Genomic DNA, 27,216 nt, shown 5'->3' with positions numbered 1-27,216 from the left:
ATTTGGCAAATTATATTTATATGTGTTTTTAATACAGCCGCAGCCTAACTGGCTCACTTTCCTTTACTTCTTTGGGCCTCAACATTAATACAGAGAGCAGAAATACCTGGAGCTGTGGGACAGGCACCTGGTATTTAGCTGTCACTGCAAAGCCCGAGGGGGAGAGTAGACCCATATAATAGGGTGTGGCCACACTAGAAAAATTTGATGATAGTTTTTATCATATTATATTATATTATATCAAGAGCGAGCATCACTATAGGTGTAAGCTGCTAGTGTAGACAGAGCTCAGGTAGTTTTACCACCGGGGGCAGGGGTGCTGGAACAATTTGTATAGTGGGGGTGCTGAGAGCCACTGAACCAAACTGTAAACCCTCTATGTGATAGAAACCACTTCGTCAGGCAGTGCGGCAGGAACCCTAGTTCCAGCATCTATGGCTGTGGGTATGTCTAGCTAGACTGCAATCCCTAAGGCCACGTCTATACTACCCGCCAGACCAGTGGGTAGTGATCAATCTATCAGGGATCGATTTATCATGTGTAGTGTAGACGCGATAAATCGATCCCCGATTGCTCTGCTGTCAACTCTGGAACTCCACCAAGGTGAGAGGCACAAGCGGAGCTGACGGGGGTGCTATTCTCGTAGCTGAAGTTGCGTATCTTAGATCGACCCCCCCCCCCGTGTAGACCAGGCCTAAGTGTGACTGCAGCTTGAGCTGATATACCTGAGCTAACTAATACAGCTAGCTCGGGTCCCAGGATAGCGAAGCCACTGCAGCATGAGCTTCAGCGTTGGCTCACCCTGTGAGTAATTACCCAGGGATCCAGACAGGCTAGTACAACCCACACTAAAGCACATGGTGCTACAACTTCACTGCTCCAGGACCCAAGCTAACTAGATTAAAGCTAACTCAAGTATGTCAGTTCAAGCTACAATCCCACCCTTTGATTGCAGTCTAGACACACCCTGTGCCACACAAACACGCTCTGAAAAGCCTGAGCCTTGCCCCTATTAGCACTTACCCCATTGCTACCACTAGTTGCTGTAACAGAGGGCCACATTTTTCAAATGCTCAGAACCCACAATTGGGCTAAAGTTACAAATGAGCTCAGCATCCAACATGCTGCATTCCTTTGGAAATCTGCCCTCCCCGGGCTCCTAAACAGGACTGAGCCCTTCTGAAAATTGGGTTCCAACCGAGGGTGCTGAGCACTTTGACAAATTCAGACCTACAGGGACTCATTTTTCTAGTGTCTGTGTAAGACCAGAATCAGCCACCATATTTTGAGGAATCTCACCAAAAAGTTAGCTATTTAGTGTTTGCTTCTTCAAAACTTTTCTCAGATCCACAGTGGTGACATAAAAATAGCAGTGAAAAATGGATATTTAGAATTATTCTCACTTCCTGTGTGAAGACATTAACACCACTGAGTCGTGCAGGCATGGCATGCGAGAAGCCTGGGATGCTGTCTCCATGTAATTAATCAGGGTGACTTAAGCAGGGCCAGCATCTGGCAGCTTTTAATATAAAATGCTTTTAGTGGGAGGCTAAAGAGCCTACAGCTGACTTGCGCCTGTGAGACGAACAAACCCACACCTTTCTTAAGTACCCCTTCCAATTTGTTGTCCCATTTGGCCATCTGTTATGAAAGTCTCAAGGTCAAGCACTGGGACAGAGTTTCCATTGCTTTACTTTTTTACTGTACGGAAATTGATAAGCACCGACCCTCTCTGCCTTCAAACCTCTTCTGAAGATTTGCTTCTTCCTCTATGGCAATAAATGCTAACCGATGTCAGTTAAGCTACCATCATCCTCAATGCATTCTTGTGCTGTCCATCTATAGACTATAAATAATTTGAGATAGGGACAATGTCTTCTTCCTTTATGGTTTTGTACAGCAACAAACAATGTTTGTTCTTCAAAAAACTAAGGCGCCAAACGTCAATCCTGCCAAACATTTATGCAGGTGCTTAACTTTCAGCATGCAAGTAGTGCCATTGAAGTCAAATGTTTGCAGGATCAGGGCCTACACTTAGAATGAAACCAATGTTTATCTGAGATAAAAAATACCAAATAGCTGAAGTATTCTACAGAAGGTTTTTTTTAACCATGTGTGGATTGAAACAGAACAGGAGACGGAGGTTTCTTTAACCTGTCTGGGGGGAAAAATCAGTGAGGGAACTATTGAGGTTCTGAGATTGCCAACATCTATCTTAGACAGATGAGGTGGGTGAGATTATACCTTTGATTGGACCAAGTTCTGTTGGTGAGATAGACAAGGTTTTGAGCTTACACCGAGCTCTTCTTTGGGTCTGGGAACCATTCTCAGAGTGGTGTCATAGCTACATACAAGGCTTGTCTCTCCAATAGCTTGGGATCAACAAGGCTACAAAAACACTGAATACAACAACAGGTTTCAGAGTAGCAGCGTGTTAGTCTGTATCCGCAAAAAGAACAGGCGTACTTGTGGCACCTTAGAGACTAACCAATTTATTTGAGCATAAGCTTTCATGGGCTACAGCCCCCCTTCATCAGATGCATAGTTTGGAACATATAATAAGATATATATATATACATACAGAGAACATGAAAAGGTGGAAGTTGCCATACCAACCCTAAAAAGAAAAGGAGTACTTGTGGCACCTTAGAGACTAACCAATTTATTTGAGCATGAGCTTTCGTGAGCTACAGCTCACTTCATCGGATGCATACTGTGGAAAGTGTAGAAGATCTTTTTATACACACAAAGCATGAAAAAATACCTCCCCCCACCCCACTCTCCTGCTGGTAATAGCTTATCTAAAGTGATCACTCTCCTTACAATGTGTATGATAATCAAGTTGGGCCATTTCCAGCACAGATCCAGGTTTTCTCCCTTACCCCCCTTGATTATCATACACATTGTAAGGGGAGTGATCACTTTAGATAAGCTATTACCAGCAGGAGAGTGGGGTGGGGGGAGGTATTTTTTCATGCTTTGTGTGTATAAAAAGATCTTCTACACTTTCCACAGTATGCATCCGATGAAGTGAGCTGTAGCTCACGAAAGCTTATGCGCAAATAAATTGGTTAGTCTCTAAGGTGCCACAAGTCCTCCTTTTCTTTTTGCGAATACAAACTAACACGGCTGCTACTCTGAAACCATACCAACCCTAATTAGCCTCTTAGAGTTGGTATGGCAACTTCCACCTTTTCATGTTCTCTGTATGTATATAAATCTTTTTATTATATGTTCCATTCTATGCATCTGATGAAGGGGGCTGTAGCCCATGAAAGCTTATGCTCAAATAAATTTGTTAGTCTCTAAGGTGCCACAAGTACTCCTGTTCTTTTCACCGAGTACAGCATTAATCTTATTCAAATGTGATTTGTTTTGGGCCAGCAAACTGTAGTTGTTTGGTATATTAAATGCTGTCAGTACATGCAATTATCAGTGTACGCTGCCGCAGTAATGCATGCAGTGCTTCTTGAAAACAGGCTGACTGTCAATACTGCTGCTTGTTAGTGAAATTTTCAGGAAGCCTAAAACAACATGTGAACCAATTATAGTGGGGTAATGGAAGTTCTAAATGTCATCAAGCACTCTGTTTCCAATTAAGTCCCAATGCTGGTATGCAATAAGAAATATCCCTCCCAAGGGCAGTATCTTGCATTTCACATGAACAACTTCCCCATTAAAAAAAAAAAAAAAAAAAAAAAAAGCCACCAAACTGCAGCTGTAAAGAGGCGAAGCAAGAACAAGCCAATTAAATCCTTTTATTTGATTCCCAAAAAGAAGCTTCCCTCACACTTCCCAGGATCCTTACTTTGAAAAACAAAGTGACGATCAGGTTTAGTTATAGGTCTATTGTTTTAAAATGGTGGAGTAGGAAGGGGACCCTAACATAAGGTGACCAGATGTCCCGATTTTATAGGGACAGTCCCGATTTTTGTCGCTAAAAGCTGCGTGGTGTAAACTGGGGTTGGAATTATGCCTGTGATGGAAAGGTTATCCCTGTGGTTCCTATAATCTCCTTCAAAATTATGAAACAATTTTAAATGGACCCACTTTGGGCTATCACTAACCTAGGCTCTGTTTGTTACAAAAGGAGAGAGAGAAATCCTGTAAGTACAACTAATACTTCATTTTTGAATGTTGTCACCTTTGCAGGATCCTCATCTATTTAAATAACACTGACTACCGTTTCCTAGAAGATTCTCAAAAACAGACTGTGTGGGCATTTCCTTACCCTGAAACTCGATTTAGTTCTCGTTCACTGTTGAGAAACTCTGTTTCCTCCTCCATTTCTTGTTCAGTTGCCATGCCATCTCCAGGATGCTGCTGTGAATGTACTTCCCATATACCATGACCGCCAACAACCTGCAATAAAAGAGCATCTGTCCTTACGATGCTTGAATTTTTGTCCTCCCTCGTCAGACTGTCTAAGGGAGAATATTTCTCTTGTTCAAATGATTTGTGAGGGATTTTTTTTAGCTGAACTCCAGATTGTTTGTCATGGATCAACTCCTGGTCTAAAACTGCTTCCAGTTCTTTGACAGAATGTCCAGACCCTGAGTCCATTGTTTCTGTCCTGCTTGAAATTTCTTCAGGTGATATATCACTGACTTCATTTTTGCCCAGCACTGTCCAACTGTGGTCTTGCGCAGGGCTTTCAGGGGATCTCTTTTCATCACCCAGTCTTTGAGGCAAAACAGAAGGACTTTTCTCTGCTAAATGAAAAGAACCCCATTCAGTAGTCAAAAAAGATTGGTCTTTACTTTCATTTATTATGGAAATTGACTGAAATGTATCTGAGGAGCCTGCTGAAAAGGCTTCATGAGACTCTGTTTGTTCAGCCACATTAGCTTCTTGAAATGCAAAATCACTTTCCTTTGTTTCAAGGATATCCTTCTTCATAGATCCATTTTCTTCAGCAGTAACAAGGATGTAATCCATCTCTAGTGCAGTCTGATCTTTGTTCACCTGTGTCCTCATATCTTCCTTACTCTCTGTACTTATCAGTTCAGGGCTCTCAGTGGAATTTCTTCCATTCCCCTCAGTATAGAGGGGGTCACTGGCAGCTTCTAAAATGCAAAACAAACAAAATTTCAGTTTCAGCAGTTAGCAATTATTGTTTTTCAAATGAGTCCTGTAAAATAAACCCATTTTTATTTGCCTTTGATAGCCTATGTCCTGTGTTAATTTATTCTTGCATTTTATATTATTATTATTATTATTATTATTTATTATTATTTTATTTTATTTAATATTGGGTAGTGCCAAGAGGCCAGTGAGGCTGGGGTCCTTTATGCCAGGCATTATACAAATATGCGGTAAATGACGCTCCCTCCTTCAAAGTTTCAGTTTTTGATCTAGCTACAATGAAGAGAATACAGGTCTTTCCAAGATCCAGAGTTTCAGGAAGACACATGTATTCCAAATGCCACTCAGCTAAAGTCTCACCATGCAGCAGCTATACTGTATCTTACTGTTCAGTAGCAATACTCCTTCTCAGACATTTACTACTTTGTCCCATTAACTTATTTTATTAGACTGTGCATAATTTCTTACCATTGGGTGATCCTGTGACTCCACCTGCTGGTGAATGAGTATTACTTGTTTGTGCTTCATGTTCTAATCCTTTCACGATATCAGAGGATTCAGGCATCACTTCTGACTCTAATGGTAAAGATCCCAATGCCTGGTCTTCCTGGAGGCACTCTGCAAATGAGTCAAATGACTGATCTTTGGCAAGGCTGTCTTTGGTCTCTAAAAAGCTCATTTTATCTTTTTGAGGAGTAAGTGGAGATAATAGCATTTCCACCGAAACATTGCCAGAAAACTGCTGCTTTAATGAAATTTCCTTTCCTCTCTTTTTGCTGCCAGTGGCTTCTGTATTAAACGATACATCAGATGGAGAAGAGTACACCACTGGTGACTGTTCATTAGGTGATTCTTTAAACCAAGGATTATGGCTATCAGGCAAATGTTCAGGTTCTTTTACGACATCATCAGCATGCTGACAAACTGCAGCATCTCTATCATTATCATCCAATGAGGTTTTTAAGAAGAGTGTTTGTTCGTCAGTTGCATCTCTTTCTACTGCTACATTGTGTTCACTGTTTAATATTGTCAGTTTGCTTACTTCACCTAATGACTGGCTGTTAGTGATTGATGTGTTGGAGCTATTTTCTATACCAGTCTCATTCCCATCAACACACATGTCTGATATTTCTACTTTATCGGAAGTCACTGCTGTATGGTCAATAGCTGGAATTTGGCCAGTTTCAGCTGAGACACTCATATCTTTTATGCTTTCTTCCGAATTATCAAGGGGAAAGAAATCAGTGGCAACTAAATGTCTCTGGGAGTGAACTACCTTGACAGAAGCTGCAAGAATATTATTTTCATAGTAAGCATCTTTAAGATGCAAGGAAGCCATTCCCAAATCTTCAGCAGAGGAGCCTGCTGAATCTATTAATTCAACAACTGGTTTCTTTTCTAAGTCAGATTTTTTTAAGATATTTTCCTTTCTGAATTCAGAAGCTTCATGAGCTTTAGGAGATATTAGCTGATCAACCTGTGTTCCATCATTATTTTCTGGACTATTTCGATCAGGATATGTCTCTACTTTGTGAGTTACTAATTGCTGTTTAACATCAAAGTCTGCTTCTTTGCTTATATTGGACACTGTGAGAACCAACTGACTAACTTCTCCAGCCTCAGCCAAAGCTTGAGTAGATTGTGAAGAAGCATGCTTAGCTTCATATTCATGGCAAACATCAGGCCTGTTTGAGGCCCGTGAACTACTGTCTTGGTCACAGTGACTTAATATATCAGGATTTTCACCCTCAGCTTTCAAAATGAAAAGCTGTTCAGCATCAGTCCACAAATCAGGATCTACTGAGAATAGCTGATTACTTTCCTGAGTCTTGTCCTGTAAAGTATATGGGGAACATGTAATCTGGCGAACTTCAGCTAACTCGTTCCACCTCAGGCTTGACTTTTCTATCAGTTTTTGGGATGAGTCATTTGCAATGAAAGCATTTTTGGGGGAGCTGCAGAATTCTGAAGTTCCACCGGTATTCCATTGTTCTTGAACAAATAGATCTTTATTTGAAGTTTTTATTTGAACGTCCACATTATCTCTTGAAAGATCAAGTATTAGGTTTGCCTGAGCGAATGTGTTTGGCATATCTGGTTGCCACTTTTCTGGAAAAGCATTTTTAGAAGTATCTTGATCTCCATCAACTGTGACAAAAGGCTGCTCTTTTAAATCCCTTTCTTTCTTAGCCAGTGCCAGTGGATCAGACAGTTTATGCTGTACAATATCTGGATCAATTTGACTCTTGTGAATATTCCTGGAATGCACTATACTTTCATATTTCTCTTCATTAAAGTACAGAGGGGGAGACTGATTTTCGTGGCTACCTAGATAAGCAGGATATGCAACTTTTAGTTCTTCACTTTGTACTGGTGCTCCCCAGGCATCAAGCTTAATGTTTGCCAATTGATTAATTTCTAAACCACCATCTGAATTAGAATATTGCCCCTCTATTGGCTTGTGTTTATGCGTTTCTGAATTCCACCATTCTGAATGGTCATCCGGAAATCCAAATGTTTCCACAGTGGACCTTTGATTTATTTCAGAATCAGCTTGCAATGATATATTCCATGATTCTGAATTCTTTGAAGAATATTCTTTATGTCCTGCTGCAGAAGATGGGGCAATATAGTAATCCATTGTACATGAATTCCAAACATGTGGATGGTGTGGATTTTCTTGGAAAGTATTCACTTGAAATTCTCCCTGACTTGTTTCCCAACCGTCTAAATATTCAAAAGCTTCACAGGTATCATTGTTAGTTGTGTTTAAGTGCATAATATCCTCTTCCTTTGATATATTCCAAGATTTTACATTTTCAGAGTTTTTATTTAAGATGGCCATCTGAACCTCTTTCTCCAGTTCCGTTTCAGCATCTAAACTGTCTTCAGAACTCACTGCACTGGATTGTGCATAATAGTGTTCTTTAGTTTCAGAAACTTTATTCTCATTTGCTTGACAGTTGGAATCTATTTTTATCACTGCCTGAGGTGCCTCTGAATTTTTGGAATCCTCATTTGCTTCAGGACTTGATAAAGAAGATACTGTATCATCATCTACATGTGCATTCCAAAGATCTAAATTTTTAGGAACTTTGTGATCAATGCTCTCTTCAGATTCTTCCTGACTTTTATTCTCAAAGCCCCCCTTTTCAGGAGCTTTTTCTAATCCATCATTGGTGATATTCCAAATGTCTTCACTTTCTCTATGACAGGTAGCTGGCATGCTCCCCCAAACATGCACATTTTCAGAGGCATCACTTATATCAGGACTTGTGGCACTGGACTGTGTATAATCATTTGTTGAACCACTCCATACATTATCCTCTTCACAATCACTTTTGATTTGTGTATCTCCTGGAAGGCTATTCATGGTGTTTGTCATTTCAGGAACCTCACTTGTCTCAGGACTTGTTCCAGGAGACTGTGTATCTTCACACATGTGTGAATTCCAAACACCTAGAATTTGGGGAAAATCATGATGAGATGTGATGTCAACATGTTCCTCATCTGGAAGTTTATTCCCAGATTCTAAACCTTCAGAAGCATCATTTCCCCCAGAATCCATTTCATGTGATAATGTATTATCCATCACAGATATATTTGTAATGCCAGGCACTTCAGCAGATTCAGAAGAGGGATTCACTTGAATTTTAGTCTGCAGAATCTCACTCATGAAAGGTGTTTCATGAGCATCACTTATCTCTGGACTGAGTTCAGAAAAACCTAATTCAAAACTGCAGATCTCTAAATTGCTAGGAACTTCCTCAGATAAACTCTCCTGAGCCCCTCTGAACACCTCTGGTGCTTCATTTATCAAAGGACTTGATGCAACTGATTGAGAGCTACTCTTCGCAGAGTCATTCCAGCTATCTAGATTTTCAGGCACTGTAGGAGAATGATTTTCTTGGCCATCCTCACCTTTGTTATAACTTTCAGAGGCACTTTTCATCTCGGGACTTGTTGCACCCTCTGTAGCGGTACTTTCCTTATCAGTATTTCTAGGAAGTGACTGTGATATATTACTATGGCTGTAATTTTGGAGATTATAGAAATCTAAATGCCCAGAATGTCTTTCTTCCTCGTGACTTGTTGCAGAAGATTCTGCATTGTTCTGCAAAGTTCCTTTCCTCTGTTCCTGATTGGCAGGGTTAGACGGACAAGAAAAGGGCATATTTATTTCTGATTTCTCTGTTTCTAAAGCTTTGAAAATGTCACTGTTCCTTATTTTTTCTGGTGAGTTAGGAATTTCGGATGGTGGTGTACTTTCTTCTGAATCTGTTATACATGATAGTTTGGATAACACTGATGGTGACACTCTGTTATCTTGCATGGTTGTGTTCCAAACATTGCTAATGGTTAGCTGTCCACTCATCTCATCTATTCTTTTATATTCATCTATTCCTTGTTGAGAAGTACCAGAGATACCATTATTCTCCCATCCTGCCTGATGATTCTGCTGAAGGTGTACACTCCAGAGATTCAACTGTTGCTCTGAAAGCTGAGTTCTCAATTCTGAATCTTTATTAATGCTTTCTTGTACTTGCCCATTAACTGAAACCTCATTTTCTAAGTCACTTCCTTTCAAGTCCAAACCATTACCCATCTCTGAAGTGCTTGTAGATGACTGTGTATCCTCAAGGATGACCCTGTTCCATATTTCTACATTTTTTTCAGCTGCAGTTGGTCTGGTATTCAGTCCACCATGTGGCTGAGATAAGTGGTTGACTGTTTGATTATACACCTGCATGACTCCAGTGTCCTCAGAACTAGAATTACTTTCACTGATATTCTCATCACCTGAAAAATACTTAGCAGCTATTTGTTCTGAATTCCGTGAAACTGTACAAGTGTTTGGAAGAGCAGTAATTTCAGAATTTTCTGCTTTTAACTGACTGACATTATTAGGAGACACATTCCACATTTCTGTGTTTCCTGAGCTTAGAAAAGGCATGCTTCTAATGGATGGTTGTGGTAATGATTCCTTATCTGTTTCCTCCAATATTTTAGGTTCATCTGAATTTGAGTTAATCACTTCATCGAAAATTGTTTCTCTGTCAAAATGCTTGTCCTCATTTTCCCTTTCGTCCCCTATATATGTAGGTGATATGTATGAATCAGATGTTGAATAATTGGTATCTGGTGGAGAAACAACTAAATCTTCACCGGCATTTGATGAGCTAAAGTCTGAGCATCTATATGACAAGACAGAATCTTCCCATGGAACCAGAGTTTCTAGTACTTCTTTCTCTATGTCTTTTTCATACAGATCCCAGACATCCATATTTTCAAATTGTTTTGGTCTATATTTAGTGTCACCTAATACATTTTGATTTTCTATGGCTAGATTAGAATTGTTCTGCACATTATCAATACTGGACTTTGTATTTTCAAAAGTGCTGTATTCTTCCACTAGATAAGCCCTCCCTTTGTTCCAGGCTTCTGAAGCTACTTCATTGTTCAGGTTTTCAGACTCATTTTCTGCAGTGTTTTCTGAAGAATATGATAGATTAGTTTTGGACATGGCCCAGGCTTCACGACTCCTCACAGAAGTTTGATCAGTGTCCAGTTTCAGCATACTCCATACATTTTCTGATGGCTTAGCGCCGTCTTCTTGATCAAACTCTGTCCAAACATCGTAAGATTCTGCATCGAGTTGTCCACTTTCACCTACAGTGTTACACCATGGAGCTGATATCACTGGGGTCAGCTGACTGGACTTCCACAAATTAGTAAATGCTTCCCTGTGTTGTTTTGTCTCTGCTAAAGATGCACTTTGCCTGTGTGAGTGTTCAGTGGTTTTCTTCTGCAGCTCTAAGCTATGTTTATCTCGGACAGGGTTAAACTGATTCTCCCACAGACCTGTTCTTGAGTATTCCGTCTGCCTTGGCTGTTTTTGCAGGAATACAGAATCTGAGGCTCTTCTATCAAAGTGTTCCCGAAGTAATGGGCTTGCTTTACAATCTTTCCATGAATCAGGGCTTTGAAATACAGATTCCTGTTCACTTGAACTCCACGCATCAGCATTTTTAGAATCTAATTCAAAACCATCCCACCAGCTTCCATACCTAGCACGTGACTGAGAATAGCTTGCACTATCTATTTCATTAATTTTTTTAATTACATCTTGTGGAAAAAACAAAGGTGGTCCATTATCTAATGGTGAGCTTTCTACAAGACTGTTCATAGGAGTTGGGGGAATTCTTGTTTCAACATTTTTCAACACCTCAGGTGAAGAAGAATCATCTTCCACTAAATCTGTCAAACTTGAAGTTTTTTCAGACAAATCTCCAGGATTTTCTTGCCTAAATTCATCATCAAATTCTACTAAACTGTCTTCTTCATTTGTAGTCATTAGTAAATTGGATGAATAATTAGCCATGTCATTTTCTGATAGATTTGTCTCATCAAATTCTTTCTGCACAATAGGTGGTTGTCCTTCTGATGAATCACTATTCAGGAAGAAGTCATCTGCTGGGGAATAATCAACAGAACGAGAAGAAGATTCAGATCGAATTGTAACCATAGGTGCTAGATCAAAACTGAAAAAATCAAAGTTATCACTGTTGTTTCTAGACTGAGGTTGTTGTTCTTCTGGTATTGCTCCTTCAGGAATGGGGCTATAGGAATCAAAACCTGGAAGGAGACTGTGATGAGCACCTTCTGCAACTGGACTATCATCACTGAGAAAAACTGAGCTCTCCTTGGAAGACCGGCTGCTTCTAATGGTAGCCAATCCACTGTCTGGACTCACAAGGTCTATATTAACATCAACATGGGCTTGGATAGATCCATTGAGATCTTGAGGATTTTCTATAAAATTGACAGAACTGGGCTGTGGTTCTATGTCAGAACCATATAGCTCCATGATACCAGAAGATCCCTGTGAAAGTGGAGCACTCCCAGCAACAGCTTCAGTAGAAGACGTTCTGCTGTTTGGTACCATTTCTGGCTGTCTTCTGTTAATAACTTCTTTAATTATTAGAAAAATTTGATCACCAGTCACCAAAGTATTGTCTTGGTGATAAACGAGGAATTGGTCACATCCGCATTCTAAAGGATCCAGCTCCAGGCAAGGATTCTGACATTCTTCTAATTCACAGCAAATCTGTTGGAAAATACAGTGGTTTCAAAAAGTCATTGTAAGGACAGTTACAAATGTATACTAATAGTATTATTGCCTACCTATTCTTGTCAGTTGATTTCTCAGCTATCTTGCTTTACCTATCTTTTTAATGAACTTTGAACACATTAATCCTCTTAAACTTAAGAAGATCATTGCATAACATTTATTATTTAATTAACAAATATTTACTTGAAATGCTATAATTTGACTTTTCAAATTAATTCTTCACTCCTAAAATAAACTCAGATTTTTGTTTGCTATTCTAGGAAAGCTGACTAAAATCTGTAAAAGGTGAAAAAGAAACTGAATGCTCCCAGAAAGTGTTAAAGAAATGCATTTCTACACCAAAGGGGGAAGTACTTATTTAGGCCACTGTCCTGCAATCAGATCCATGTCTGTGAGCTCTTGGGACTGTACAAAGTCTCCTCAAAGTCAAGTGGGCTCCACCCTGTTACAAGGCTCTGCCCGCCCATGCAGATCCAGTTGAAGGATTAGCACCTCAGTGTGCACTGAATTTAAAATAATTTAAAAACAGGTCTAGAATACTAAAAATAATTTTTCTTTAATAGTAACAACTGTATGGTGCCCAAAGATCTAGTGAAATATTTATACTATTCATGAAATAAAATCAAAACCTTGAATCAGAACTCTTCCACATTTTGAATAGGTAGCAGGAGTCTGATTTTAAATTCCTGGATCTCAACCAACACCAATAGTCCAGCTTACAGGTTGGAACCAAAACTAGAAACTTGTTTCTTCCATTTCTGGTTTGGATGTGGCCAAAATTACCTTCTGAGATTTTCACTTAAGATGAAGAAAATCTTACAAGATGCTCAGAGTGGAGCTCAGAAGCACTTCCTCCATTTTTGTCCAAAATTTCATGAAAATAGCTGGCAACTTTTGTTGCTGTTAAAACCCAAACTCAAATCAGAATCCTGAACTTTACCTTATATCTAATCCAAATCTAAACAGTCCCTTTGGTTTTCCTCTCGTTTATATTGTATATGTGTTCACAACCCAGATCGCCATTGAGTAGGCCACAATGAAACACACAATCAAGTCAAATCAACACAAAAATGTTATGAACATTTTTTAATGAAAAATCATCTGTATATCCCCCTTCTCTTTCTTTTGACCACTGGATCTTGCTGCATGATTGCTCTGGAACACTGTCAAATATGGTAGTGCTTTGTTATGCAATACATAAATAATGCAAGAGATAATGGGTGAGGTAATATCTTTTATTTGACCAACTTTTGCTGGAAGAAGGAACAAGCTCAGATCTGGGGAAGAGCTCTGTGAAGCTTAAAAACATCTTTCTCCCTTCTTCCATAAACAGAAGGTGGTCACCCACTTTAACTCTCTCATATTCTGGGCCCAACATAGCTTCAGCAATACTGCAAACATAAACAATGCAGTCATTCCACATCCATGACAATAAAGTGTTGTAGCACCCACACCATCACATGTTAAATGGTTATTCAGTGTTTTAATTTAATTTTAACCCATTTAATTATACAATAACTATTTTCAAGCATACTCAGTTCAGGAAGGACAATGTTTCATTCTTTCTTTATAGTACTTACTTGATTGCATAGCTCTAAGTTTTCTGAATACACCACTATCTGTCGCTTAGCCTGCTCATCCTCTGCTAAATAGTTGGCCAAAATCACAAGAACATCAAAACCATATTTATCTATAAATGCTTTCAGGTCACCAGTGATATTCCTGTGAAATATGCAATCCTGAAATATAACAAAAAATTATATAGTAAAGGATTTGATAGCTTATTCTTAGAACTCGTCATCAAAGATATATCAGTTTCCACAAAACTTTTATTAAGAAGCTCCTGGGGTGAGAGACAGACACTCTATACCTAGATGGTTAGGGAACTGACCTGGGATGTGGGACATCCGCTGTTCTTTCTGATTTAGAACTGAATTTTTCATCCTACAGCACTCAAAATCAACCATAACAGAGACTTGACCCTGAACCTCTCACATTCCAGATCAGTGCACACACATGCACAAGTCCTTTTTTGTGTAAATATTTGAGAGAGTTTGGTTTTGTTCTGCATTGGAATGAAAAGAAATTCTGAAACCTTGAAAGTTTTCATAAAATGGAATTGTCATCCTCCGGGCAACTGTACTTATTTCCCTTGCTCTTTAGAGCTCAATGTTTGGGCAAGCCATCAACCATGTTAAAGTACAAGTCAGTGTGGTAGCATGGGTATAACTGAGAGCAGAAGCATATCCTAATTGTTATAACAATTATCACCAGCCTTACTAAAGTCAGACAACAGCTGTGATTTCAAGAACCATCCTCACAGCACAATTAGAAGACATGTTACTTTTCATAATTTTTATTCACCGTGTGCAGTATATCTACCCTCTTAGAAGCTTGCAAGTATTCTTGCCTTACCTGTTAGTCTGATTTGTTATTGTAGGGTTGCTTATGAGCAATGGGCTGCTGCAATGCCCAGAATAGAAACATTTGCTTTAGAAAAATGTATATATAAAGGATTTATGATTTTGTCATAATGTTACATTTAAAATAACTATGCTAACAGAATGTTATTAAGGTTGCAAAGTCAAACACTGAAAAATTAGGAAAAGCCACATTTAAGTTGCTTGTGCAACTTTAATTTTGTCCCTTGTACATCTGCATTATGATATACCCTTTAATTATATTATCACATACTATTTTATTCACAGAATTCCTGCCTCATTCAGCACCTAATCCAATGCTCTTTGAAGTCATGCAATGCTTTCCAAAATAGTGACAGGCTGTAATCTCCAGCAATAGAGATATGTTAGCTGGTTCTATAAGAAAAAGATGTGAGACAATGTAGTTTTAAAATTTGTACACAAGAGTGGCTATCATAATTCACTGAACAACAAATACACATAATTATGAAGAAAATTGCACCAAATACTGTTGGGCTAGATTCTCATTTACTTAAGGCCCCTCTAAACCACTCTGACACTGGAAATGGGCTTTAAAGTAGGTCTAAATATACAAAAGTACACTACAAAATTATGTCGACCTAATTTATGGCACCGTACAGACACTGCAGTAATTAAATCGCTTTTGCATGTCCACACTACCCTCCTTGTGTCAGCGGTGCGTGTCGTAACCAGGGTATTTGCACTGATTTAGTTGCCTTATGCCAACCTAACTCTGTAGTGTAAACCAGGCCTTAGATTTTCCAACCTAAACCAGGTGTATCACTTTTAAGTGTTGGTAACAGAAACACATGCAGTACCTATGATCTCTGTCTGTCTTTCTGTAGTTCTCAGTTCTGATAGCCACCCAGTGAAATAATGAGCAAAGTCTGAGAAAACATTTGTATTCTTCCCTTGTGCTTGTGCTATTTGTATTTGAGATAATGTATTGTTGTCTCCTAGCGAAGCACAATGTCATATGCTGTGATGGTTCTTCTGTTGCTGCCAAGCTATGCTCTCCCTGAATAAACAGTAGTTCATCATCAGTACAGCACAACTGTATATACAGGTTGGCATTTTATTCCCCACTCCCAATTCCCCAACCCCCAACTGACTTCTACCTGATAAACTGCTGTTTTGGTTACATGTATACAAATACAATTTATTAATCTGCTCAAACATGTCCAAAAATGTGTTTCATCTTCCCTTAAGTTAAAATTAAAACAAAAAAACTTTTTGTCAACTGTTTATAAAGTAAAAATATTGTTTTTCTACATTAAAGATGCATGTCCATCTTGCTTGGACATGTGGTATGTATTTCTGTGGTATGTAACAATGAGATTCAATGAGTGTTAGGATTGCTACACAATGAACACTGAGTGTTAGAACAATGAGTGTTACTAGGATTGCTGCACAAACTGATGGTAGCATCTTATTGTTGGACATCCGTATCAGGTTCCGATAGACTTACATCACAAGTAGTGCACAATGGCAAAAAGTTGTGAGAGACTGTGATGAAATGGTCTGAATTCCAAAATAAACACATTGCACATCTATTATCCTTTCAGAGGGCCAACTTGGCAGGTGTGCTGAAAAAGCCACAAGTGCACCTATGGGGGGGAGCATGGCTTTCTGCCATCTTTTTGCTCCCTGGGACAGCCAGGGGCACTGCAGTCTCTAGTGTAACTTAGAGCAGCCTCAAGACCACATAAGTCACATGGGTTCATAAAAATCTCCTAGAGGATTTTATGCTGTCTATGATTGCAGTCAGGCATCCTATGACAAGGGGCAGCTGGAAGGAGCTGACAAAGAGCTGGTTACATAGACTCAAAATAATCTAAGGATTCTCCCACAGCAGGGACTTTTCAGTTTATAGTACCTCCCGCCCCACACCTTCCCGCCTTTACACTACTGGAGCAGCATAAAGGGGACTTAACATGGGCCAGAATCTGGCCTGAAGCATGTTTTCTGGCCATACAAAGTAACATTAATTAATGTTAATTAGGGCACTAAATTATGTTTCAATCCTGGACCTCATATTAACACTCCTTTTTAGTTTTTATATTGGATTTTTCTCACAGCAGTTGTAAAGGAGTTATTAAACATTCTTTAGAGAATAAAATGATCCAGTTCCAGTTTTTAACAAGAAGCTAAACAAAGATGGATTTGATTGTCAGAATTCCTATCTCCATTGGAGCAGCAAGAGTACACAGCAGAATTGTCAACAGGCTTTAAACTGAACCACTTTACTACAAACAGTGAATGGTCAATATTATACATGTCATTACAGATGCTCTGACCAAAACTGGCCAGGTGCTATACGTTAGATTCATGCTCTGAAGTCTGGAGTCGAGCATTCCTTGTTGACAGTGTCACCAGAATGCCAAGGATTGAAAGAAGCATGAGGACGAACTATAAAGATACTATCCCTAGACATTTTCGCTCTCCAGTTCAGGGATGAGCAACACTAGGAGGTCAGTATGCCCACCATTTGCTCTCAACCTCTTGTGCAGATAAAGAGAGGATTGTATCAGCTGACTGGGATTCTTTCTGTCTTTCCAGTCACGATTTAGGAATATCAATATGGCAACTTTAATGATTTTAAATGGCACTAAATAAGTTTTAAAATTCAAAATTATCTTGATTCAGAAAATAATAGTCTAGTAAGATTTTTTTTTTCTCAGCACAGGAGAGGTTGTGGGGAGTTGAGTGCAACCAGACAGCTGGATTCAGCTCCTTGATTCCTGGGATACGTTTTGGCCCTGTTGCAACTTATTGTTATTATTATTTATTTGCATTACCATATGACTAGGAGCCATAGTCATGCACCAGGACCTCATTGTGCTAGGCACTATACAAACACAGAGCAAAAGACAGCCTCAGTCCCAAAGAGCTTACAATCTAAGTATAAAACAAGAGACAACTGGTGAATACAGACAAACAGATGGGGGAGTACAAAGATACAATGAGACAATATTGGCCAGCATGAGAGTCTGTGATCTAAGCACAACAGAGGCCTACCCATTGTCAAATTGTTTGTAGACATCAGTGAAACTGATTTAAATTAAATGAATGGATTTATATCAGTGAGACTGAGGACAGAATTTGGCCAAAGGGTATCAGACTGAACACAAGCTTCCAAGGTGAGGAGCATCTATGGGAGGACTGTAGTAAGGCTGTGTGAATAGCCTGAACCTAGGTCTGGGAACCATGGCACAATTCTAATTGAAGTGAACCCCAATCCCCTCTTGATTTCAAACGGGTTCTGCATTCTATGCAAACTGCTCACACGGCCCTAATATAAACACAAATATTCCAACTGAAACCTTTATGATTTATGCTAGCCAATTTCCATTATTATGTTTAAAAGATTCAGTATTAATAAATTACGGAAATGTTGACAGGCAAATGATTTATGAGAACATAAAATGCATAAATTATAGATGTGATTTATTCACTTTTTGTCATTCACTCTATAACTGGTAAACAAAGATGTTTCTCCATTTTTACCACAAATTGGTTTTCTATTTATTTTCATCAGGCATCCATGGAACTTGTGGGATTTAATATTTAGGGCCTGATTCTCATTTACACTAAATCCTCTTTGCACCTACCTGGCAGTGTAAAGGAGGTCTTAAAGTGCATATAAATTACAATTTTTTTGCCTCAGTATACTCCTATTCTGAATTCTACCATCCCAACACAGTCTGAAACTAAAATGGTCAATCACAAAAGACATTAATTCCATCTGAAAGGAAGACTAAAAGTTGGGAAATTGTTACTGCAAGGGAGCAGCAAAAATGGAAATGGAAATACTCATCTTTCCAACTTCAAAGGGGTTTTTACTAAATGGATCTAGCTAATTACATTGCCCCCAGAGCTTTTTTGTATCTGGTTCTGTTAGGGTTCTGTGCTATAATAAACTTATATTTCTTCAACTTTCATATATTGTATGATATGGGGGTAGCCGGTCTGGCAATTTTGGGAAGTCTGACTGTACCATTTATGAATTCTGGTTCCTATTATAAAATTGCTGTAGGCATATACCTCCCAGACCAGAGACAATAGCTCATAGTTAAGGATTATCAGTACCTGAGTAGGCCTTCCTTGGGGAGAACAAAAGAGGAACTGACTCCTAGGGCAGTGCTTTTCAAGCTATCTGATGTGGGGGACAGGCATTTTTTTTTCCAATGTGCGCGCAGACCGGCAGCTGATGGCTCGCGGACCTGCACCGGTCCGCGGACCACCACTTTGAGTAGCACTGTCCTAGGGAGTAACCAATTCTCCTTCAACAGGTAGTTGGGCACTCAGAGTGTGGAATCTTACCAAGGGCAGAACAAAGATACCAAGGTGATGATACTACCTTGTAATAATGGCTCACAGGAGTAAGACCCAGGGAAACGCACAGGAATTTTGGGAAAGAGGATGGTCTGACTAAGCTCAGGGAAAGCAAGCTTGTGGGAGAAGGTTCCATGTTTCAGAATCCAAGCAGTGCACTAAAGCAGAAGGACCCTGGATGACTATCCATTACTCTGGCCCAACCCCAAAGAATGCTCTCGAAGAGTGGTGAGGAAACGGAGGTAGGGAAACACGTGTTGGGTTTATTACTTTTGTGTAGGTGTGTGTATTTCTCATGCTATTAAAGAAAGAGCAATAGGGTTTTAGAAACTTGTGCAAAGTATCTGTGTGTGTGTTAAGTGTTACACCTACCAAGTGCTCTCTTTAAAAGATAAACCAGAAGGCGCTCATCTTCTAGTGGAGTTAAAGGAGACAGTGTGTAGTTGTTTAAATAATGGAAGAACCTGAGGGGTCAGCACTGGTTTCCAGGGCTGGCCAAGGAACGATGTGGTCACAGCTCCCAAGAGAGGCTGCCATATAGAATATCTGTACCCCAAGAGTGTGCCCAGAGTCCCTAAGACAGCAGGAGTACCTGGATTTTGTTCAGACTGTGGAGGCTTAACACACATGGCATCCAATGACTGGATCCTCTCACAGCAATCTGGTGAGTGGCCGAGAGGTGGCGCTTGGTGGAGCTGTGACAGCCAGGGATTCTTATCTTGGGACAAGTCAGAAATAGTGGCTTATTTTATATGCCTTCTTTTCATTCCATTCTCCATGATCTTCTGGAAGATATCAGGAGGAAATGTCTTTGAGTTGTGGCTGTGTTGTCTAGGGCTTCCCTGGATGTTTGTGTGTGTGTGTGACTGCATAGTCTAAGGGGCAGATTTTCAAAGGCACAAAGAGGAGCTAGGTGCCCAACTCCCACTGAAAGTCAACTAGAGTTAAGTACCTAACATGTTTTGGCACTTTTGAAAATCTCACCTTGTGTGTCTAACTCCCCATTGAGAATATTCCTCCAAGTCCTCCAAGTATCCAGTGATGGTGAACATGAAGAGCTGGAGGACACAACCCAGAGAATAAAGCTAATAAGGTATTTGGGGATGTGTCGTGGACTGAGTGAATATTTCCTAAGAGTATATAGATTGTCTCTTAGTATTTTCCCAGGTCAGCCTTCATATCACATTTTGCTGTTCAGAAGTTGGCTTTGACAAAGGAGATGAAGTTGGCTTTTTATATTGAAACTACCAGTGCAATATTCTGGTTCAATTCAGACAGCAGCATAGCATCTCTCCCTACCACAGCAGTACACAGGAATGCGGAACAGCCAGCTCTGTAGTTAAAATTTTGAATTGCACCCAGGGTGGACTGGCAGCCAGTGTATAGAGCAGAGAAGTAATATGCTCACTTCTGACTGTCCCTCTGATGTGGTAAGCAGCCACAGTCTGTACTAGTTGAAGCTTTCATGGGGGCTTAGGTAGTGGACTACAGTAGTTTAGCCTGGAGATGATGAAGACCTAGAAAACTCAGACAAAGTCTGCATCGGAGAGGAAAGGACACAATATCTGAGACAGCTGAGATGATAATAGGAAAAAGAATTTCTGGCTACTGCTGCTATCCAAAAATCCGAGAACACTGATGGATACAACAAGAACCTGAAATTGAAAACCCACTGAGACAAAAGGGTAGGAACACCTAGTAAATAGTGAACAGTCATAACCTCATTCATGTCCTCGGAGTACTTTCCCCAGCCACCAGTGTCACTCCCATCTCACCAAATAAAGAATCCCTCGCAAAATAAACCTGCACCCCTCATTCCAGTAGATTCCACGATGATTGCGGCAAGACAAAGAGATTCCTGCCTCATGAAGAAAATTTGTCACGTAAAAGCCAAATACGACTAGTACTCTGTATGGTAGCTCAGCATGATGCAGTTCTCTTATTTCTGAGTCAGAGGGCTTCAAGTTCAAATGCCAGCTGAGGAACCCAGCCATGCTCCCTTCAAATATTACCCAAGTATGTCTCTGAGATGCTGTGCTGCTGATAGTGTCATTCTTCAGAGGAGACATAAAACCAATGTCTCCTTATTCACTCTGTTGTCAGGAAGATTTACACCATATGGCCAACAAAATGACAACATCGCTCACATTAGTATTACCAGACAGTAGCTAACATTATTTCAAATATTTAAGAAAGGCTGCTTGCTGGTACATAAAACTTTCTAAAGTTTCCTGTATAATGCTGGTATATCAATAATGATATATGTTTCATAAAGTGCTTTTGAATAGTCATTTCAGTGAAGTGTGTCCAAAAAGTAGCTCAAACATGTTGTGCTCTGAGATAGATTTCTGTAATTATTCCAGCTAACATAAAAATATAGGCTTCATTTGTGACAAGCAAGATAAATATCCTCTTAAAAAAAAGATTTTCTACTACTCATCATCATAAGAGTCCGGTTCTTCCAAATGGCAGAGTATCACAAAACTTAGACAATTCATGGGAGATTGGAACTACGGAACCTTTAAGAACAAACTTTCTATAGCTGTGTAAATAATCATCAGTAGAATACTGCATTTATTACAAATGTTAACTGGGAATATATTATTTCCTGCAGAAATGGAAGACTACCAATGATTTCACAAGCTTAACTGCCAATTCAAAATTCATTATAAACACTGTAAAAATAAATATGCTCATGGAGTTAAAGAAATAGCATAATAAGAAATACAATAAGGGCACAATGAAACAATGGGGAAGGTCAATTACCTATTACTTTTTGGTAAGATTTTTTTACTTTAGTATTTTAGCTCTTGTTGGTTTAAAAATTGTTTGCACAAGCACTCGGTAGCTGTAAAGCACTATGTATATATTTTACTAGTTTTCATGCTGTCCTTTATTTACTCTTGTAACAAAGGCAAAACTATTGTAAACAGGTACAGTATAATTTTAAATAAGTGTCCCAAACTATGTGGCATAGTGATCAGCTCTTTGCAAGAAAAGCCAATATCTTTGCATTCCTACAACAAACTCCAAACCATTTCCTTCAAAGTGTGAGCTGTGAGTAATATCAGGTTGTATACATAATGTATATAAGAAGGCTCATATTAATATAACATGATGAAATGATGTAAATAACCAAACCAAACGGTAAAATTTAAAGGAGAATATTTTGTTTTATTTTCCAGGTCATTTACTCAATGTAATTTAGAATGTATTCCCCAAAGTAAATTGGAGTTTATGAAAATCTGAATAATTTTGAAGCATTTCTAGGCTTGACAAATTCAATAATTGTGTGTCTTTATTTTAACTTACAGAAAGTGGATTACATATGTTTAATAGTACTGGTAAAAATTAAACTATTTTTCTCTGTGCAAGGTAATGTTTCAGCAGTTGTAGGAATATTGTCTATTTAACAGTGGTCATGTTTGCAAACCTGAACAATTTTACTTGACAAGAAACCTCTGAACAACACTTAAAAGTGAATTGTAATTTCTCCCTCTCTAGTAACACTTTCTGATTTATGACATCCAACAGTCAATTATCCAAGTGATCACTGTAAATGTACATTACACACACTTCTGAGTCTTCTGAGCTAACTGTGTCAATATTAACCTGACCATATTAAGAACAAACTGTCTCTTTTGTTCTCCACACTTCTCACATGGAGAGCACAATATGGCTTTTGTCAGAGGTGCTCCATCATTTTGGCTCAAGGAAACTGCCAGTACAGTTTGGGATTTGTTATTCATGGGCAGATATCCTGATGGGTCTAATGAAGCCTTTCTGCTGACAACTCATTTGCTAAAAATACCCAACCATCACAAAGTAAAAGTGAAGAATATAATTGTGTCTCTATTATAATTTTCTTAATAAAAGCAACTATTTCTAACCATAATGATTCACAAGTTGAGACGTGCTTTATCTCATTAGACCTTCTTTGTATTTCATGGTCACTACTTCTGCTTTCCTGTTTCTTTCTGTGTGCTCCAGAAAACTTTACGACATACTTAAATTGCAATATAATAGGGTAAACACCAATGTTATCGCACACATGCAGAGCTAACAGTCTGTGTGCCATTTGTTGTAAATCCAGACTAATTACCGGAAGCCCCCTCCTGAAAACAGACACAATCTACTTTTATACAAGTTTTCAGGTAAGGTCAAGAAATTGAAAAAAAATTATAGCGAAATCACATAGATATTTATTAGAATAGATCTAAAGCACATAAATGCATTTATTGTTCTAGTCCTCTTTGGTATCCACCACTGGTGGATCTGCTTAATACAAAATCCTGTGCTCTCCATGAGAGAGGTTTATGTTCATCTGGCACATGTACCAATCTACCTATATGCAATTTTGCTGTTACTACCACTAATATCCAAGCACCATGTATATGAATAAAGGTAATATCAATCTGTCCCAAAAAGGACCTAAATTCTCCACTCCTCTTTTTATAGCTGCTGTTCTAAACTTCCAGGAAAAGGTCAAGTGAAGGTGCTAAAGCAAAGAACAGAAAGAGAGGTGGTATCTGAGAGAGCTGCTTCTGTTCTGTTCTATTCTATTCTATATAAGTTCCTATACCACACTCTTTACTACAGAATCTGAGCACCTTGTACCTTGAGCTTAGCCAATTAAGGAATTTAAACATTAGGTCCCATATCCTGAAGTAGAGTTTGAATTGGATACAGAACAGTTAAAAAGCACAAAGCCCTGGTGTCTCTGCTGGACATTAATTGTAAGGATAAATTCTTGCTCTTCCTATTCAGAGCTGAGTTGCAAGAATAAAGTGGATTGGTGATAGTTGCGTGGTTCAGCAAGAATCATCCTGCCTATGCAAGGCAGAATAATTGTTCAGAGACGCACAGGGGAAATGAGACAATGGAAGTAAACCAAGAATTCAAGTATAACCAATGGAATTATCACATTGTGTTCAATGGAGGTGTGGCTGAACAGTTTCACTGATGCATTACATTCTCCACATCGGACACACATTTCCTGTTTGTTCACACAGAGTATAATAATCCATGCTTTTTGAAGGAATAATCCAAGATAAATAGCCTTTATCCACTGTTGATAACATTTCAGATGAGTACGGATTAAAACTCTGGTTTGTCTATTTCAATTTGTCTTTTTAACAAAACTTTGTAACTAATTTAAAATTCCTGTGCTTTATATGCATGTAGCACAAGCCGAGATGGGGTTCTGGGAGTGCGTAAACTGAAAAGTCTCAAAATTCTGAAAAAAAAGTTATACAGGTAAACAACCAAATCTCATTTATATCAACCAGCATTTTCAAAGCTGCCTGGGGCAGCCAGCATATTTTGGCCATATTTTGAGTTTGGTAATAGGAGTATGGCCTTTCCATATGTTAGAAGAAAATAAGAACTGTTATATTGGTTCAGGCAATTGATCCATCCAGTGGAACACCCTGCCTTCAGCAGTGGCCCATGCCTAACACTTCAGAAGTGACTCATCCTCCACCATAATAGACTTACGTAAACTGTGTGTTTTTCTCCATAGGTAAGAAGGAATCCTTCTGTTATGGGTAGGCAACATATACCCTAGACTAGAACATTGATTGATTACTCTTTTCAGAGTCTTAAAGCCCAATTGTTAAAACATTACAGTACAGAAAGTTCACTAATAGGCGTAGTTTCATAGCTTCTTGTGAGAAACTTTGTTAAAGGCTTTTTGAAAGTCTACACAAATTAACTTAACATGCTCAAAGAATTTTGGTAGAGTGGAGACTCAGAAGCAGAAATAATTGGTTAACTCCTATTGTTACTGCATGAGAGATAAGAAATGATTAAGAGAGACAAGGTGGGTGAGGTTATATATTTTACTGGATCAACTTCTGTTGGTGGAATGGACAATCTTTCGGCCTTCACAGAATTCTTCCTCAGGATTGGGGAAGGTAACCAGAATGTTACCCTAGACGTGAGGAAAAACTCTGTGAAGGCCAAAAGCTTGTCCCTTCCATTACCTCACCCACCTTGTCTCTCTCAGATCCTGGGACCTACACTGTTACAACAACACTACAAACAAGAAATGATTACTCGATCTAATACTAAATAAACAGCAACTGACATTTGTCAGTGGTGTACAGACTGAGATGGTGTGCACTGGTATACCATGATGGCACTTACTAACTGGCATCATTAAGTCCAGCAGAGGCAAAGTTGGGTACAAGTTCAGGAGTTAAGGTAGGGATGGGGATGATTCTGAACGGGTGAGCTAGAGGGGAAACTCTGTTTACTGTATATTTGCTTGCCACGTTTAAGAAAAAAAATGGATTTGCCCAAGAGCTGGTAAATCTTCCACTTGTTAATGACTTGAGGTTTTTCCTTTTTAATCAACACATTGTATCTATTCCTACAGTAATAAATGAAACTGCCATTTTGACTACAAATGTTTTTGTATCTTTAAGTTTTTAAAATTTACACTTCCCCATAGGCTGAAGCTCAGCTTCCCTTTTTCAGGTGCATTTTAGGCCTGTAAAATTTGTGTCTATAACGTTGTCTCTGAAAAATAAATTACAGGAGCAAACGAGAGCATTTGCATTGCTAACTGCCTGATTTGTGTCTATATCACAAAACTGTAATCACAAGTACTCAGATTTGCACCCACCATTCTTACTGAGGGCACAAAAAATGGGTACAAATTGTACGGGAGGAAAATTGGATATGGAAAAAAAGAAGTCACGCTTTTGAAAATCTAGCTCTATACATCCAGGACAGAAAGATATAATGGAAGAAAGTATATGTCAGGGATTTGCTAAAGCACTGTATTTTTAAATACAAGCCCACCTGCCATTGAAAAGAGCAATTATATCTGTTTATACCCTTGTCAGTCTTCTTTGTATTACATTTTTCTTGCTATATAATATGCTAAGAACTTGCATCCAAATTTTCAGTTCTTTTATTAGCTTGTAAATCCACTTAAAATATTATTGAGAAAACACAAACCTGCCAGGTGCAATCCTAAGATCAATGCTGAATCATGTGTAATATTTGATTTCATTGTTGATAGAGGAGGAAGAGATAATAGGCAAAATTAGCATGGGCCATCCTGCCGGGTGTGGTGTACTAAGCTATACAGAGGCATCACTAGTATACATACTGACCAGGAGCTGTACATTTTAGCCAGATAACCCTCAGATGTAAATGTATATGCAATAATTCATACCTTACAAAATAACTTGCATGCAAACATGGTCATAAAAAAACACATTTCTAGCTGTCAAGAAAATTTCTGGCAAAATTAATCAACCATCCATCCATTCAGGCTCTTTGCATACCCTTTTGTCAAAGAGGGAATACTAAGACATTTCTTTCCTCTTCCACGCACTCATTGCAATGGTTTGTAGAATCCATCAAGCTTGCGTTGATTTATTGAACTGTCTCTTAGCTCAGCAGTATAACTACGGCAAATGAACTGGTAACTTTTCCCAAAACAGTCGTGATTCAACAATATCTGGTTTATTTAATTCCTTATAACTTCAGATTAAAGATTTCTTAAAGGGCCTGACATGCATTCTTCCACAGCTCTATATGCAACCTGGTACTGAATATTTTGTTTAAAATTCCATTTCTTAGTGATCCGATGGGTTTGATTTACAGATGGCTGAAACTAGTATCAACCTAGCATCTTTACACTAAATAGTGCAGTTCTTCAGGTAGTTTGTCTGCAGAGACAATTACATTTTAATTCAATGTTTTATAAACAGGACAAATAAAAATTGTTTATTTCATTTACATGAGGTGCTTTACATAGTGTAGTTTCTCATGTTCATTATCACTCTAAAAACTTGCAGATGTTCAATCACTTAGGGGTTTTATTTTATTTTTTTGCATTTAAGCAAATAAGTTGCATGCAAGCTGAAGTTATTTTCATATTTATTTCAGACATATCACCAGGTAAAGAGGTTATAAAGGGTACTTAAACCATAAAGAATACAGATATGCCAAACAGCCTGCAATACTGTTTAAACATGGATTTTATCCCTGAGCACCGTCCACTGAACCCCACAGAGCACATTCATCACTCACCAGCTTTGCATTTTTCTTCACAAAGATATATGACCTTTGCCTATTAGATTTCATTAGCAGGGCACCATACAAGGCTCCTCCGCAGATGACAGGATAGAGAGCTAAACATCCTCGCCTGAAGGATTTGTGGGAACAAGCCCATCTTCAATCTTTGTCCCTGGGAGGCACTTTTAA

General features: G+C 38.8%; 1 protein-coding gene across 4 annotated transcripts in view; it reads right to left on the bottom strand.

Moving 5' to 3' along the window:
- The window catches only part of PRUNE2 (prune homolog 2 with BCH domain), a 182,521-nt gene that overhangs the window by 59,768 nt on the left and 95,537 nt on the right, over positions 1-27,216 (bottom strand). For all 4 annotated transcript variants that reach the window (XM_075128716.1, XM_075128717.1, XM_075128718.1 and 1 more), the window contains exons 7-9: positions 13,798-13,956; positions 5,554-12,193; positions 4,232-5,066 (exon numbers count right to left, since the gene is read on the bottom strand). In XM_075128716.1, the coding sequence (XP_074984817.1) occupies positions 4,232-5,066; positions 5,554-12,193; positions 13,798-13,956 (7,634 nt within the window). The remainder of the gene's footprint in view (positions 1-4,231; positions 5,067-5,553; positions 12,194-13,797; positions 13,957-27,216) is intronic.

Source organism: Caretta caretta, chromosome 5 (assembly GCF_965140235.1).
Source record: "Caretta caretta isolate rCarCar2 chromosome 5, rCarCar1.hap1, whole genome shotgun sequence".
NCBI lineage: Eukaryota > Metazoa > Chordata > Testudines > Cheloniidae > Caretta > Caretta caretta.
The sequence above is the reverse complement of the archived record's forward strand: the minus strand, read 5'-3'. Positions and strand labels throughout refer to the sequence as shown.